The sequence below is a fragment of the Entelurus aequoreus genome, linkage group LG06 (genome assembly GCF_033978785.1).
Source record: "Entelurus aequoreus isolate RoL-2023_Sb linkage group LG06, RoL_Eaeq_v1.1, whole genome shotgun sequence".
In the NCBI taxonomy this organism is placed as follows: Eukaryota; Metazoa; Chordata; class Actinopteri; order Syngnathiformes; family Syngnathidae; genus Entelurus; species Entelurus aequoreus.
The window spans coordinates 25,679,468-25,696,065 of NC_084736.1; the positions used below are offsets into that span (position 1 = coordinate 25,679,468).

At 43.6% G+C, this 16,598-nt stretch overlaps 1 protein-coding gene across 2 annotated transcripts; it reads left to right on the top strand.

Annotated features, from left to right (window-relative positions):
* The first annotated feature begins 3,324 nt into the window (after positions 1-3,324).
* LOC133652034 (myosin-4-like) lies at positions 3,325-15,590 on the top strand. 2 transcript variants are annotated; one of them, XM_062050354.1, is made up of 39 exons: positions 3,325-3,665; positions 3,744-3,887; positions 3,988-4,144; positions 4,220-4,247; positions 4,317-4,425; positions 4,486-4,578; positions 4,651-4,714; positions 4,792-4,890; positions 4,949-5,052; positions 5,134-5,272; positions 5,660-5,778; positions 5,950-6,099; positions 6,229-6,399; positions 6,466-6,772; positions 7,694-7,770; positions 8,815-8,902; positions 9,005-9,122; positions 9,192-9,315; positions 9,393-9,529; positions 9,599-9,854; positions 9,975-10,217; positions 10,280-10,456; positions 10,531-10,676; positions 10,851-10,941; positions 11,029-11,418; positions 11,503-11,629; positions 11,708-11,826; positions 11,896-12,092; positions 12,165-12,348; positions 12,440-12,605; positions 12,992-13,116; positions 13,183-13,491; positions 13,558-13,761; positions 13,982-14,107; positions 14,179-14,349; positions 14,422-14,526; positions 14,591-14,686; positions 14,775-14,906; positions 14,979-15,590. In XM_062050354.1, exons 1-39 carry the CDS (start codon positions 3,462-3,464, stop codon positions 15,000-15,002), a joined length of 5,820 nt encoding a protein of 1,939 aa, XP_061906338.1. In that variant the 5' UTR covers positions 3,325-3,461; the 3' UTR covers positions 15,003-15,590. The 2 variants fall into 2 exon arrangements, with proteins under 2 accessions (XP_061906338.1, XP_061906337.1); XM_062050353.1 differs by having other exon boundaries at positions 4,949-5,272.
* Positions 15,591-16,598: the final 1,008 nt, after the last annotated feature.

Consider the following 16,598-nt stretch of genomic DNA (forward strand, 5'->3'; position numbering starts at 1 on the left):
TGCAACATGCTAGTTCTTGCAGCATGATTATTAGCTAAAACAACCTGATTTAATGCAAATTCCGTTGAATTTCAACCCTGCACTGTGCATTCCTACATCACATGTGCAGATAATTCCCAGCATGCTACACACTACAGCAGGGCTATTGAGGCCACACTAGTATTTGAGCCCAAGGACTTCATCCAGTCAGGTAATTTGCAAACCAAATTGCCCCTCGGGGACAATAAAGATTTTTTAAGTCTAAGTCTAAGGTACGTTTTGATGATATTACTTGGGTAAATATATTTGATCTATGGTATTTAAGTTTAATAGAGGTGTAATTGCTTGTTACTGTATGACTGTAGACTACTCCAGCAGACTTCCACTCAAGCTAGCTAGCTAGCTGTTCCTGTACTTGTTAAATGATTTTGGGGCCAATATCTCTAGCTAGCTAGGTTTATGTACGACCACAGTCTCATAATGAACAGAAAATATTTCTCTGTTAGCCGTGATGCTAATTTTCTCTATGTTAAATCCCATTCATTTATGCTAACAACGTTAGCGATCCGAATTGACCTTTTTTGTGATCTGTAAAGTTCAACTAGCAAATACTAAATCAAAACGTGTAGTTTCCTCTGCCTTCTGTTCTGCTAGCCATTCTGTTGTCATACAAGAATGTAGGTTATAGTTTGATTTAGCATGCTGATTGAGTGTTCATTTATTCATCTAGCCTATTTCTATTAATTTGTCCATCAGTAACATATTTTTAAAGACTACTCCAATTGTTAAGATGACTATTTATATCTGTGTGTGGCTTTGCATTAGTGTTTTACAAGCTTCTCATCTTATTCTACAGAATAAGATGGACAGTGTCCAACTTTGAATAATCAAAAAATGGTAAAAATTTCCAAATTTACCGGAAACTTTCCACCTCTTTGCAACCCTATCTACCTCATTCATATATATAATTGATATGTATTTATTTATGAAAGAGACGTTTTTGTTAACAAGTTAAAGGTGTCTAATGATAATACAAGCATGTTTAACACATATAGATTCCTTTCTTTTATGAAGACAAGAATATAAGTTGGTGTATTACCTGATTCTGATGACTTATAATTTTAAACATCCAAGAGTGCGAACAAATTTGAAGCAAATGTGCTTGTCTGTTGCTGGTGTGAAAGCATGGAATTCTCTAGACAAAGACTTAAAAAGTTGCAAGAATATCTTTGAATTTAAAAATAATACAAAAAGAGACAACTGGAATTATATCAAACTGATTTTTGATTTTGATTGGACGTGTCATTTTGAAAATGCTTAAACGAAAATTAAAAGTATGTTGGAGTTGGGGTGTTGGTGGAGGGAACAGTGATAAAGTCATCTACAATAATTTGTGTTAAAAAGGGGGCAGATAAATATAAGAATAGTATTCTTCCATCTGCTCCTTTTTGATCATGGAAATGTATAAGAAACAAAAAAAACAATGAAAGTGTCAACTGTATATGGCTTGTATATATGCATTTTCATGAAAGGAATAAAAAGAAATGATGATGACTTGCATTGATTGGAATCAGACAGCAGTGCTGATAACATCCACATTTTCAAATGGAGGAGAAAAAAAAGTCCTCCTTTCTGTCCAATACCACTTGAAAGTGGTTGGTATTATGCATCTTATTTGTCCAGCTTCCATACTCGTTTTTACACACTTTACAAGAAATACATTGGAGGCAAACTCCGTAGCTTGCTAGCTTGTGCACGCCAGATTTCTGAGACTCTTATTTTGTTAGCGCAGGCAGGATGAAGCAGCGCTTTTATTGTGAAGACAGGAACTGTGCAGTCGGTCTTTAAAGTTTTGACAGCAGGTACGGCGCGAGAGTCTGTTGAAATAAAAAGTGTTTCCCGCCTTCCTGTCTGTCATTTTTTCTTAATAATAATCTCACAGCAGCCAGCGTCATCTCACAAGACCCTCGGGTGCCGTGAATGTCAATTAAGTGACGAAAGTGACGTCATAGTGAAGTTTGATTATTGCACATTTTTAGGTCTATTTTTTTAATGCCTGGCTGGCGATCGACTGACACAACCTCCGCGATCGACCGGTAATGGGCACCTCTGATCTAGTTTATGCTTCTGTGTAGTGCAGTCACTATGCTGTCCCATTGTCATTAGCTTTTTAAAGTTCTGCTACAGCCATTCAATTCTAGGGTCAGTGTTTTCTGCCGATAAACCATGACACTTAAAGCTGGGGTACCTAAGTTATATTCTTTAATAAATAAAAAAAAATCATATTAGCATCATACAGTATATCATAACAGTAATCATTTATGAAAAAATTGTACGTCTGTGTGCTGTCTGTGCCTTATTATTAAGTATTTTAGTAAATAAAACCCCGAAAGACAAAATAATTTGTCTTCGTGGCATGCGACCCTCCAGATCCAACCACAGGGATTAGAGAAAGGAGGGGTGAGCAGAGCCCACGAAGGGCGGGGCTTGTAAGGACTAATCAGACTGAATGCAAGACAGCAAAATGGTGTTGTTTATTTTTGAGTCTGCAAACCAAAACAAAGCCAACATAGAAGCAAATATAATATTTACTGACTTGTAACGTGCGTCAAGACGAGATGGCGCTCGAAAGACGAGCGGCGACAGGAAGCGCAGGAGACGCTCGTGCGGCCAGCCAGCAGTTGTCCTGAGGACACCACATTCTCTTGTGTTGCGGTCTGATCAACGGTGGCGCGCAAATAGCCTTGAACTCTGACCTGCGTTAAACACAGAAAGAGTACAGCCAACAATCCAACACCTCAAATTAAAATCAACAGATTTCAAATGAAGCATGTGATGCTGCTGAAATAACGAGGTTGACATGTGAGAAGATGTGGGGTCAAAGGTAACGCTGCATCGAGTGTCATGGCGCCAGCTTCCACAATGCACTGTTGACTTTGGAGCGCTGCCTCCTGAATCCAGGCTTTGGTGGCCTTTGTTTCCTGGCCAGCTGCTGTCAGTAATCCTGACAAGAACATCTTCAAATGCTCCTCAGCTGTTTGCCTGATCCATGAAAAAACAACTCGAGTGAGACCTCCCTGTTCCTGCCTAATCACAGGAAATGATCACACAAGTGCAGCGTGTAGTTCAATAACAATTTGACACTTTGTGATTTTGGATTATTCCTGGAGTCTTCCTGAAGGACTTGTTGAGATGATCATGAATTTTTGCAATCATATCCGTCAAACAACAATAGAGAAAGAATGTGATGTTTGTTCTAAATATAACAAGAACTCTGATCCGTCCTCATCCAGGAGGAGCAGCAGGTTCCGGAACCTAAAGCCAACATGTGATCGTAGGGCAGGACGTCCCTTGCATCAAGGACGACGGTGTGGTATAAAAGACGTGATGTTGGTGATCTCACCTTCATCTTCACGCTGACTTCCTGTAGTTCAGGTTCAGACGCTCTTCTCAGCTTGTCTCTTACCTCTCAGCAGGAGACCATGAGCACCGATGGCGAGATGGCGATCTTCGGGCCGGCCGCCCAGTACCTCCGCAAATCCGAGCGGGAGAGGATAGAGGCGCAGTCCCTCCCCTTTGACAGCAAAACGGCTTGCTTTGTCTGTGAGGACAAGGAGCTGTACGTCAAGGCCTCTGTGCAGGACAAGGCGGACGACAAAGTCACCGTCAAGACGGAGGACGACAAAGTGTGTGGACACAAGAGAAGTGTTTTATTCATTTGTCTTCTCAGTCGGGTTGTCTTCTGATGTAATTTTTGTCCACAGACGTTGATTGTGAAGGAGGACCAAGTTTTTCCCATGAACCCGCCAAAGTTTGACAAAATCGAGGACATGGTCATGATGACGCACCTTCACGAGCCCGCCGTTCTCTTCAACCTGAAGGAGCGCTATGCTGCCTGGATGATCTATGTAGGTCCAAATAAGTATTTTTCTCTTAAATAGACCAGTTTGTCCTCAAATCCTACTTTTACCAACAAGTCTAACCTGTAAGTGTTGATTTGGAACGTAGACGTACTCTGGTCTCTTCTGCGTAACGGTCAATCCCTACAAATGGTTGCCGGTCTACAACCCTGAGGTGGTCCAGGCCTACCGAGGCAAGAAAAGGATGGAGGTTCCTCCTCACATATTTGCGCTGTCAGATAACGCCTATCAGTTGATGCTGACGGGTAGGTTGGCGCCACAACGACAAACTTCCTGTCCTTGTTGTTTTGCTCACACAAGCTCTTTGTGTTCTCCTGTAGATCGTGTGAATCAGTCCATCCTCATCACGTAAGCAGACAAAGTTATTATTTCTAGTGGCAGAGGGGTGACGTTAGCTGTTGACTTTATCGTTTCCAGTGGAGAGTCTGGCGCAGGAAAGACGGTCAACACCAAGCGGGTCATTCAGTACTTTGCTACCATTGCCGTGTCCGCAGACAAGAAGAAAGAGAACAACAGTAAAATGAAGGTTTGTTGTAGATGTTGTATGGTGGCGGACAATTCGATTGGTTAATCGCATTGTCCACAGGGAACGCTGGAGGACCAGATCATCCAGGCCAACCCCCTGCTGGAAGCTTTTGGGAATGCCAAAACCGTGAGGAATGACAACTCTTCTCGCTTTGTGAGTTTTTTGGCTCAGTATCTCGTCAAAAGTCGCTCCTAGCCGACACTAAAGACGTTTTTTCTCAATCAGGGTAAATTTATACGCATTCACTTTGGCGCCACCGGCAAACTGGCGTCTGCAGATATCGAAACATGTAAGTTTGTAAAAGTTGTTTCATTCCAAATTACATAAATCACATGAAGAAAAAAAAATGTATTTCTATGATGAAAGATCTGCTGGAGAAGTCCAGAGTGTCCTTCCAGCTGGCAGCCGAGAGAAGCTATCACATCTTCTATCAACTAACATGCAACAAGAAGCCAGAACTCATCGGTAAGAGGACCACGATATCATCTCCATGTTACAAACACTTAATCTTGTTTACCTTCAGACCTGCTCCTCATCAGCACCAACCCCTACGACTTCGCCTTCATCAGCCAGGGCGAGATCTGCGTCAAAAGCATTGACGACGCAGAGGAGCTAATGGCGACTGACGTGAGTGTCGCCACGAGGGGTCTTCTACTCTTAAAGGAGCGACGGACCACTGAAAAACAGGTCGACTTGTTTGTGCTGCAGGAATCCTTCGACATTTTGGGCTTCACTTCGGAAGAAAAGATGTCCGTCTACAAGCTGACTGGTGCCGTGATGCATTATGGGAACATGAAGTTCAAGCAGAAACAGCGAGAGGAGCAGGCGGAGCCAGACGGCACTGAAGGTGAGAACATCCATCAGAGTAACCTATGAATCTTGACAACATCACATTGATGTTGCATTTCACTTTGTTTTGCTAATAATACTTCTGATGCAAATAAAAGACGTTGAACTTGCACATGTGTACCAACTGTGCTCAACTGGGCTTTTATTTGGTTTGATTTGCTGTCATTGTTTCTGTATTCTTTTTGCACTACACAATCACAAACTGTTCTATTCTATTTGTAATCTATTGCTATTAACCTATGCTATTTTTAACCTATTCAATTGACATTGTTATACACAGTACATACTATCGCTCTTGTGGCACTCACTGGGCACAAATCTGGTACCTTGCAATAACAATGAAGTTCCTTGAGTTCTTGAATCAAATGTTGATTAAAAACCGCAGAGGCTGACAAAGCAGCTTATCTGATGGGTCTTAACTCTGCTGACCTGCTGAAGAACCTCTGCTACCCCCGCGTGAAGGTGGGCAACGAGTACGTCACAAAAGGACAAAATGTGCAACAGGTACGACCATCTAACGTCTGACATTTTACATGTCACGCTTGTGGGTGACATGCGAACACTTGACTGCAGCACAATTATGAAATTCGACACCTGCTTTTAAATTTGACTACAACTGTGCTTTAATTGATACTTTCATTCCACAAATTGACACAAATATTCTCCTCCTTTCAGGTGTACAACGCCATTGGAGCTCTGGCTAAATCTGTGTATGAAAAGATGTTTTTGTGGATGGTGCAGCGCATTAACCAGCAGCTGGACACCAAGCAGCCCAGGCAGCACTTCATTGGCGTTCTCGACATTGCTGGCTTTGAAATCTTTGACGTAAGTCATCCTCTCACCGAGAAGACATGATGTTCTCTACTGGTCATTTTCCAAACTTCATTTGTTTTATTGTTCTAACATTCATCGGCCTGAGCTTATTGAGTTGAGTGAGTAGAAGCTTCTCCATAGTTCAACAGCATGGAGCAGTTGTGCATCAACTTCACCAACGAGAAGCTGCAGCAGTTCTTCAACCACCACATGTTTGTGCTGGAGCAAGAAGAGTACAAGAAGGAAGGAATTGACTGGGAGTTCATTGACTTTGGCATGGACTTGGCAGCCTGCATCGAGCTCATTGAGAAGGTGAGATGATCCCTTTGCTCTGCTGGGATGTCAATGTGTGGTCACTCAAGTGTGTTTGTCCACCAGCCAATGGGCATCTTTTCCATCCTGGAGGAGGAGTGCATGTTTCCAAAATCAACTGACACCTCCTTCAAGAACAAACTTTATGACCAACATCTGGGCAAGAACAGCTGCTTCTTGAAGCCCAAAGTGGTCAAGGGCAAGCCTGAGGCTCACTTCTCCCTGATGCACTACGCCGGCACGGTGGACTACAATATCAGCGGCTGGCTGGAGAAAAACAAGGACCCCTTGAACGATTCTGTGGTGCAACTGTACCAGAAGTCATCAGTCAAAATCCTCTCAATAATTTACGTCAGCTTCTCTGCCTCCGACGGCAAGTTTTCATGATATCTTCTGCACGTTCACAAACTGTTCAAACATGAAAGATGTGAGAAAATACCGCATTTTCCAGACTATAGAGCGCACCGGTATACAAGCAGGAATTTATAGAAGAAAAAACATTTTCCATATATTATCCGCACCGGAATATAAGCCGCAGATATATACGTTGTGATACTAGTTAAATATTTTGTTAATGTTTATTTACATACTGTCATTGTTTCCAAACAGTGTCTGCAACACGGCAGTAAAACAGCTGATCAAACACAACAGAAGTCATCGTCATGGACCCACTAGCTGCAGAAGCTAGCTCTCCAATCAGCTAAACAGACTCAATAACTTCACGCTGACGTTTTGGTGAATTTACGGAATAATTTGTTAAATTGAAGCAATACAAACAGAATGCCATTGTAAGTTACTAATACTTACACAGACACCCGTAAATGTGTTAGCATAGTAGGTAATGCTAACGACGCTAGCTTCATCACATTACGATAGCATGTACAAATATGCATGAAAACACTCTGACTGACGTCACACATGGGACAGTTTAATACGTATGAATTGTCTTAGTTATATTGTAAAATTTACAAACGTTGCTTGGAGTGATAAATGAAGAATCATTTCGAGCAAAACATTTGGTCCAGGCATTAAAACAGGAAGTACATTTTCAACCTGCAACACCTGCAGTGAGCAAACTCGTCCAAAAGATGGCGCCATAGCACAAACAATAACATATCATTCCTGTGTTGGGTATATTTAAAACTATTGAACACAAAACATTATGGCCATTAGTGAAAAAAAATCCATAAATTAGCCGCACCGTTTTATTAGCTGCAAGGTTCGAAGAGTAGGAAAAAAGTAGCAGCTTGTAGTCTGGAAATTACGATATTTCAAACATGCTTCATACATGCAGATGCACCTGCTGGAGGAGCCAAGAAAGGGTCGAAGAAGAAGGGAGCATCTTTTCAAACAGTATCAGCACTGTTCAGGGTACGAATATTTTAACACTGAAGTCAAACGTTACTAATCATCACAAACATTAGTAAACATTACATAATCAAGATGTCAAAACTAGAGATGTCCAATAAGGGCTTTTTTCCCGATATCCGATATTCCGGTATTGTCCAACTCTTAATTACAAATACCGATATCGACCGATACCAATATATACAGTCGTGGAATTAACACATTATTATGCTTAATTTTGTTGTGATGCCCCGCTGGATGCATTAAACAATGTAACAAGGTTTTCCAAAATAAATCAACTTAAGTTATGGAAAAAAATGCCAACATGGCACTGCCATATTTATTATTGAAGTCACAAAGTGCATTACTTTTTTTAACATGCCTCAAAACAGCAGCTTGGAATTTGGGACATGCTCTCCCTGAGAGAGCATGAGGAGGTTGAGGTGGGCGGGGTTGGGGGTGGCGGGGTTGAAGTGTGTGTGGGGGGGGGTTGGGGCCTAGGGGTTAGTGGGGGGTGTATATGGTAGTGTCCCAGAAGAATTAGTGCTGTAAGGGGTTCTGGGTATTTGTTCTGTTGTGTTTATGTTGTGTTACGGTGCGGATGTTCTCCCGAAATGTGTTTGTCATTCTTGTTTGGTGTGGGTTCACAGTGTGGCGCATATTTGTAACAGTGTTAAAGTTGTTTATATGACCACCCTCAGTGTGACCTGTATGGCTGTTGACCAAGAATGCCTTGCATTCACTTGTGTGTGTGAAAAGGCGTAGATATTATGTGATTGGGCCGGCACGCAAAGGCAGTGCCTTTAAGGTTTATTGGCGCTCTGTACTTCTCCCTATGTCCGTGTACACAGCGGCGTTTTATAAAGTCATACATTTTACTTTTTGAAACCGATACCGATAATTTTGAAACCAATACCGATAATTTCCGACATTACATTTTAAAGCATTTATCGGCCGATAATATCGGCAGTCCGATATTATCGGACATCTCTAGTTAAAACCAAACAAGATGTCAAATGCTTTGCGAGAGTCTTTGGGAAGAACCTCTTGTGTAATTATTCCTTGCAGGAAAACCTCGGGAAGCTCATGACCAACCTGAGGACCACTCATCCACACTTTGTCAGATGCCTCATTCCAAATGAGACAAAAACTCCGGGTAGATGTTCTCACCTTCACCAAAATGCAGCAAAGTCATGATGCATGATGTTTGTTGTTGAGACACGCATTACTTGATTTCGTGAATGAATGTGCTCCACAGGCATTATGGAAAACCACCTGGTCATCCACCAGCTGCGCTGCAACGGTGTGCTTGAAGGCATCCGCATCTGCAGGAAAGGATTTCCCAGCAGGATTCTGTATGGAGACTTCAAGCAGAGGTAAGCAGAAAGTTCACATTAACATCTCCCTTGAATAAGTTTCTTTAAGGAGTACTGTTGCTTTTCCAGATACAGGATTTTAAATGCGAGCGCAGTTCCAGAAGGACAGTTCATGGACAACAAGAAGGCTGCAGAAAAACTTCTGGGCTCTATCGATGTGGACCACACACAGTACAAGTTTGGACACACTAAGGTTCTGAATGATTGAGCGTGATGAAAAGATAGCTATGCTCAACAAGTCAACTTTATTCACCTCGTTGTTTCTTTCAGGTGTTTTTTAAAGCCGGCCTGCTGGGTGCTCTGGAGGAAATGAGAGATGAGCGCTTGGCTCAGGTTGTGATGTCCACTCAGGCGCTGTGTCGAGGGTACCTGATCCGGCTGGAATACCAGAAAATGATGGCCAGGAAGTAATTATGTTTGCTGTGGAATCACTCTTGCTAGTGCTGTAAATCTAGCATGTGCTGTTCTCTCCTTAGGGAAGCCATCTACACCATCCAGTACAACTTCCGTTCCTTTATGAACGTCAAACACTGGCCGTGGATGAAGCTGTACTTTAAGCTTAAACCTCTGCTGAAGAGCGCTGAGGCTGAGAAGGAAATGGTCCAAATGAAGGTGGACCACACAAAGCTCAAAGAAGATTTGGCCAAGTCAGAAAACCGGCGGAGAGAAATGGAGGAGAAAATGGTCTCCGTTGTACAGGAGAGGAACGACCTTCTTCTCCAAGTCCAGGCGGTAAGTTTCAGACCATTCACAGTCAGGTCCAATGAGCAACCAACCAACCAACCAACCATTTCGCTTGTAATATAACAACCGCTGTAGCTATCAAGCTCCTCATCTTGTGTCCTTTGTCAGGAGGCAGACAACCTGCTGGATGCTGAGGAGCGATGTGAGGGACTAATCAAGAGCAAGATCCAACTAGAGGCCAAGTTAAACGAAGTAATGGAGAGACTGGAGGATGAAGAGGAGTTGAATGCCGAGCTGACGACCAAGAAGCGAAAGCTGGAAGATGAGTCCTCTGAACTAAAGAGGGACATTGATGACCTAGAACTGACCTTGGCCAAAGTTGAAAAAGAGAAGCACGCCCTGGAAAATAAGGTGAGTGGACCATTCTGCACGCCTAACAAGATGTATCACTTCTCACTAACTTCTGACTGAAGGTGAAAAACCTGACGGACGAGATCATGAGTCAGGATGACAGCATCAGCAAACTGTCCAAAGAGAAGAAGGCTCTACAGGAAGCCCATCAGCAGACCTTGGATGACCTGCAGTCGGAGGAGGAGAAGGTCAACATCCTCAGCAAGGCCAAAGCTAAACTAGAGCAGCAGGTTGACGAGGTTAGCCGCTGCCTAGTCACTAAGGCAATAACGACTGTGGTGTGCTGCTGTCAAAAGTTCCACTATTCTTGTAGCTGGAGGGTTCGCTAGAGCACGAGAAGAAGATCCGGATGGAGCAGGAGAGAGCTAGGAGAAAGCTGGAAGGTGATCTGAAACTTTCCCTTGAGTCTATCATGGATCTGGAAAATGAGAAGCAGCAGCTGGACGAGAAGCTTAAAAAGTATACCCCTCTCCTAAAGCCTCTTAGAAACTTTCTTGTGTTGATATTATTTTTTTCTTCAGCAAAGCTTTGTTTAGAGCTGACTTTTTAATTTAAATCTCATTGGCATTGACTTGATTTATTTTGATCCTATCAGCATTGGTAGCTTCTTATTCAGCTAAACTTCTTCTCCAGGAAAGACTTTGAGGCCTCGCAGCTGCAGACCAAAGTTGAGGATGAACAAGCTCTCAGTTCACAGCTCCAGAAAAAAATCAAAGAGATCCAAGTGAGAGATTTTGTCTCTGCCTGACTCGAGGCCAAAACTAAACTTCTTTATGAGGCTTAGTTTGTTGACATAATTTGTCATTCGCAGGCCCGAACTGAAGAACTAGAGGAGGAAATGGAGGCTGAGCGTGCCGCTCGAGCCAAAGTAGAGAAGCAGAGGTCGGATTTGTCTCGAGAGCTGGAGGACATCACAGAGAGACTTGAGGAGGCGGGAGCTTCTATTGTAGCTCAGGTTGAGTTGACCAAGAAGCAGGAGGCTGAGTTCCTCAAACTACGCAGAGAGCTGGAGGAGCGTTCACTGCAGCACGAGGCCACGTCGGCCGCCCTGCGCAAGAAGCACGCCGACAGTGTGGCTGAGCTGGGGGAGCAGCTGGACAACGTCCAGAGGGTCCGGCAGAAACTGGACAAGGAGAAGAGTGAGCTGAGGCTGGAGATGGACGACCTGTCCGGCAATTTGGAATGTGTTGCAAAAGCCAAAGTGAGGCGGGGTAACTTGCATGTTTTATCACGACAGCACGACAAATTGGACATGCTGACAGGAAACTGTCTTCCTCTAATTAAGATTCATTCAGAGAAGATGTGCCGCTCCCTAGAAGATCAGCTGAGTGAGGTTAAAGCCAAAGAGGACGAGCAGCAGAGATTAATAAACGACCTTTCTAGCCAAAACACTCGGCTGCAGACCGAAAATGGTAAACAAGACCTGAACCTGTCGGCATCACCTGTACGTCCTTCATGGTTGTCATTGTTTGTTTCTACGTGTGCAACAGTTGAAATATCTCGCCAGCTGGAGGAGAAAGACGCTCTCCTCTCTCAGTTTACTCGGGGAAAACAAGGCTTCCTACAGCAGATCGAGGAGCTTAAAAGGTTTCACGAGGAGGAGGTCAAGGTGAGCACGAACCTAAAAGTCATGTGAGACAGAACAACACAAGATGCCATGCCTGCCATTTGTCTGAAGGCAAAAAGCGCGCTGGCCCACGGCTTGCAATCCAGCCAACATGACTGTGAGCTGCTGAGAGAACAGTATGAGGAGGAGCAGGAGGCCAAAGCCGAACTCCATCGCTGCCTTTCCAAGGCCAACAGTGACGTGGCTCAGTGGAGAACTAAATACGAGACGGATGCCATCCAGCGTAACGAGGAGCTGGAGGAAGCCAAGTAAGAAGTGCTGCTTCAACAGGGGACGGGGCCTTGTGGCATTTGACAAGACATGTTTTTTTTTTTCTGCAGGAAAAAGCTGGCTCTGCGTTTGCAGGAAGCAGAAGAAGCTGTGGAAGCGGTCAACTCCAAGTGCTCGTCTCTGGAGAAGACAAAGCAGAGGCTGCAGGGAGAGGTGGAGGACTTAATGATGGAGGTCGAGAGGTCCAACGCCGCTGCCGCCACTTTGGACAAGAGGCAGAGAAATTTTGATAAGGTCTCGATGTTTACAGCTCTTGCTACAAGAGTAACATCATTGACATCTGTAGGTACAAGACCTAAAATATATTTAACTCATCTTTCTGCAGGTTATAGCTGAGTGGAAGCAGAAGTATGAAGAGGGTCAGGTAGAGCTGGAGTCAGCTCTTAAAGAAGGGAGGTCTTTGGGCACTGAGAACTTCAAGATGAAGAATGCCTTCGAAGAATGTCTGGAACAACTGGAGACGCTCAAACGGGAAAATAAGAACTTACACCGTACGGCCTGCACTAAGTCGAATCTAGTTTTAATACAAGGACAGTGGTTTTTAAACATTTTACCAAGTACCACCTCAGAAAACACTTGGCTCTCCAAGTACCACCATAAGCACCAACATTAAAATACAGTAGTACATAGTAGGCCTAAGTATTCATTAAAAACACGGCTTAGGTATTATTTAACAAATATATTTCATATTTTTGGCCACTGTAACATCACACAGTAACACTGTGTTTAAATATAGGAAAATAAAACACTGTACTTTAATAAAGTGATTATTTGGCGTAGATGTAGCCTGCATACCACTCGTGGTACATGTACCACCGTTTGAGAATCCCTGTACTAGGACATACAGTAAGAACTAACCCTGGCATTTTTATTCCAGAGGAGATTGTGGATCTCAGTGAGCAGCTAGGAGAAATGGGAAAAAACATCCATGAGTTGGAGAAATCCAAGAAGCTGGCTGAGCAGGAAAAGTTGGAGGCCCAGACGTCTCTAGAGGAAGCTGAGGTGAACGAACGTAGTCCACAACTTTGTCTATCTCTGCTTCTTGTGACCACCAGTGTCTCTCTGCAGGCCTCTCTAGAACATGAGGAGTCCAAGATCCTGCGAGTCCAGCTGGAGCTTAATCAGGTCAAGAGTGAAGTGGACAAGAAGATAGCTGAGAAGGATGAAGAGCTTGAGCAAATGAAGAGAAACAGCCAGCGGGTCATTGACACCATCCAAAGCAACTTGGATGCCGAGGTGAGGAGCAGGAATGATGCGCTGAGAGTCAAGAAGAAGATGGAGGGAGACCTGAACGAAATGGAGATGCAGCTAAGCCATGCCAACAGACAGGCGGGCGAGGCCCAGAAACAGCTGAGGAATGTTCAAGTTCAACTGAAGGTGAGCAAAGTCTGCCAGAATGTGCAAACATGACGCTCTTACCGAGCTCTTTGTATCGCCGCTCAGGAAGTCCAGATCCATCTCGCCGATGTGCTGAGAAGCAACGACGACATGAAGGAGCAGGTCGCCATAGCCGAGCGCAGGAGCAACCTACTACAGGCGGAAATGGAGGAAGTGAGAGCCGCTCTTGAACAAACGGAGAGGAGTCGCAAACTGGCCGAGCAGGAGCTGCTGGACGCCTGCGAGAGGGTTCAGCTTCTCCACTCGCAGGTTTGAACATCCAAAAACACTTGGATTGTAGATGCCCCAGAACATCCATAGTCGCTCTCTCTCAGCACAATCAGATGTTCAGCTTGAAGAACGCAACCCTATGCAACTATAGATAATGAAGACCAAGAATACAATGACAAATAATAATGAATAATGACAAATGTCAACTAATACTAACAATACATGAAACACTATCTATTTGTACTTTCATTTATATTAGAATACCAGTTTGCTCAACAGTCGCAAGAAGTTGGAGGCAGACTTGTCTCAAATTCAAGGAGAGGTGGAAGACAGCGTCCAAACAGCCCGGAACGCAGAGGAGAAAGCCAAGAAGGCGATCACTGACGTACGTTCCTTCTCCAACCTAAACCTTCCCTCCGAAGGCAGCAATGTAACAATCATGGCTGCAAATCGCAGGCCGCCATGATGGCTGAGGAACTGAAGAAGGAGCAGGACACCAGCGCTCACCTGGAGAGGATGAAGAAGAACCTGGAGACCACCGTCAAGGACCTACAGCAGCGTCTGAATGAGGCAGAGAGCCTCGCCATGAAGGGTGGCAAGAAGCAGCTCCAAAAACTAGAAGCGAGGGTGAAATATACGCTGACCTGCTGAAAAGAGGAAGAGCGAAATGTCTCCATGATTATATCTTCTGGTTTGCAGGTGCGTGAGCTGGAAAACGAGCTGGAGACGGAGCAAAGACATGGTTCTGATGCCGTCAAAGGGTCGCGCAAGCTCGAGCGCAAGATTAAGGAACTGACTTATCAGGTAACAACTCACGCCATTTGCTTCTTTTCTACAAACTCACAGACACCGTTGTTCCTCCACGTAGTCAGACGAGGACAAGAAGACGGCCATGAGGCTGCAGGAGCTGGCGGACAAACTCCAGTTGAAGGTGAAAGTGTACAAGCGGCAAGCCGAAGAAGCTGTAAGTGCGACACTTTGGCGATCCAACCTTCGAGCGACTCATCAAAGCTACGGACCGTAGCGTTGACAAGTCGCTCGATGTCACACAGGAAGAGCAGGCCAACGTGCACCTGACCAAACTGAGGAAGGTGCAACACGAGCTGGAAGAGGCCGAGGAACGAGCAGACATCGCCGAGTCTCAGGTCAACAAGATGAAAGTCAAGAATCGCGACATGGCCAAGGTGTGACGGCTGCGGCATTTAATTAATCTTCTATGAATTGAAACATCACACTAGCTAACATTTGTCTTTTAGCACAACAAAGACAGCAAGGAGTAGTCGTCCCTGGCGGCCTTTCGTGAGGACGTCTGCTGAGAACCATAGTAGTCTGCCACGTGCTCCAAAAACCGACACACTCACAAACAATTATGGGTTGTTGGCTTTCGGTGAATTGTCAGGAATTAGGGTTGGAACAGTTCACAAAATTCACAGTTTGGATTTTGTTATGGTTTTGTGACATGGGTTTTAGTTGGGGTTCAATGCATATTGTTGTTTTTAATACCCTAGTATATCATATATCTCAATAATCCACAATTAACCTTTATCTATTGTGATTCTTACAAAAATATGAATACAACTTAAAAATGGCACCTAAAGTTCTGAGGCGCCTTGTGGCGACCCATCAGCGTTCCTGTTCTGTAACCCTGTACACTATTTGTTTGTCTAATCTTGAACGGGTTTGTGCTGAAAACAAAGTTTTGTTGTACTTGTGCAATGACAATAAAGACCTATCTATCTATCTATCTATCTATCTATCTAAATGCAAAAGTCCTTACATTTATTGATACATCAGTGATTCTCTGTAGTCAAACACAGTGTCACTGTTCAAACTGTGTGTGATGTTACAGTTGCCAAAAATAAAAAATATATTTGGTATGAAAAATATCTGCCTTGTTTTTAATGAATACTTAGGCCTACTATGCCACTGTATTTTAATGTAGGTCATTATGGTGGTACTAGGAGAGCCAAGTTTTTTCTGAGGTGGTACCTGGGGTTGGGGAAAAGTTTGAGAACCACGGCATCATTTGACAAATGTTCCCAGTATTTCAAGTCAAAGCATATTAGTGTAAGACAGCTGGGATAGGCTACAGCACCCCCCACGACCCCGAAAGTACTTAAATAACTAATATGTGCAAGGCTAATAAATAATAGTGCAGCGGTGAATAGAACAAAGAGCAAAAAAGATGATGACGTGAGCATGAGTTATACATTCACAGTGACAGATGAGTTCCAGAGTAATTTCACGGTGTCCATCTGATTGATAGCCTAAAGTGGGGGTCAGCAACCCCACGGAATTTTTTGTTTTAATATATTTTCTGTAGGAGAACAAACATGACACAAACCTTCCTAATTGTTAGAAATCCCACTGTTTGTTAAACATGCTTCACTGATGAGAGTATTTTGCAAGCACCATTTTGTTTTACTAATTTCAGCGATCCTTGAACTCATCGTAGTTTGTTTACATGTAAGACTTTCTCCGATGCTGCCACAGAAAGACGGGTTTTATGCCACTCCTTCTTTGTCTCATTTTGTCCACCAAATGTTTTATACTGTGCGTGACTGCACAAAGGTGAGCTTTGTTGAATTTATTGATTTGCTGGAGTGCTTATCAAACATATTTGGTCAATCCATGACTGCAAGTTAATCGATGCTAAAATGCTATTTAGGCTAGCCATATGTACATATTGCAGCATTAAACCTCGTTTGTAGGTATATTTGAGCTCATTTAATTTCCTTATGTCCTCTGTGTATTTCATTTTTATGCATTTCTGATAGTTATATGCATTTCTGATAGTTGTTCCAGACCACAACAAACGTTACCCAGCTTGCAAAGATTGTAATAAATCCATGAGAAGACGACAGCCTGCCATTTCC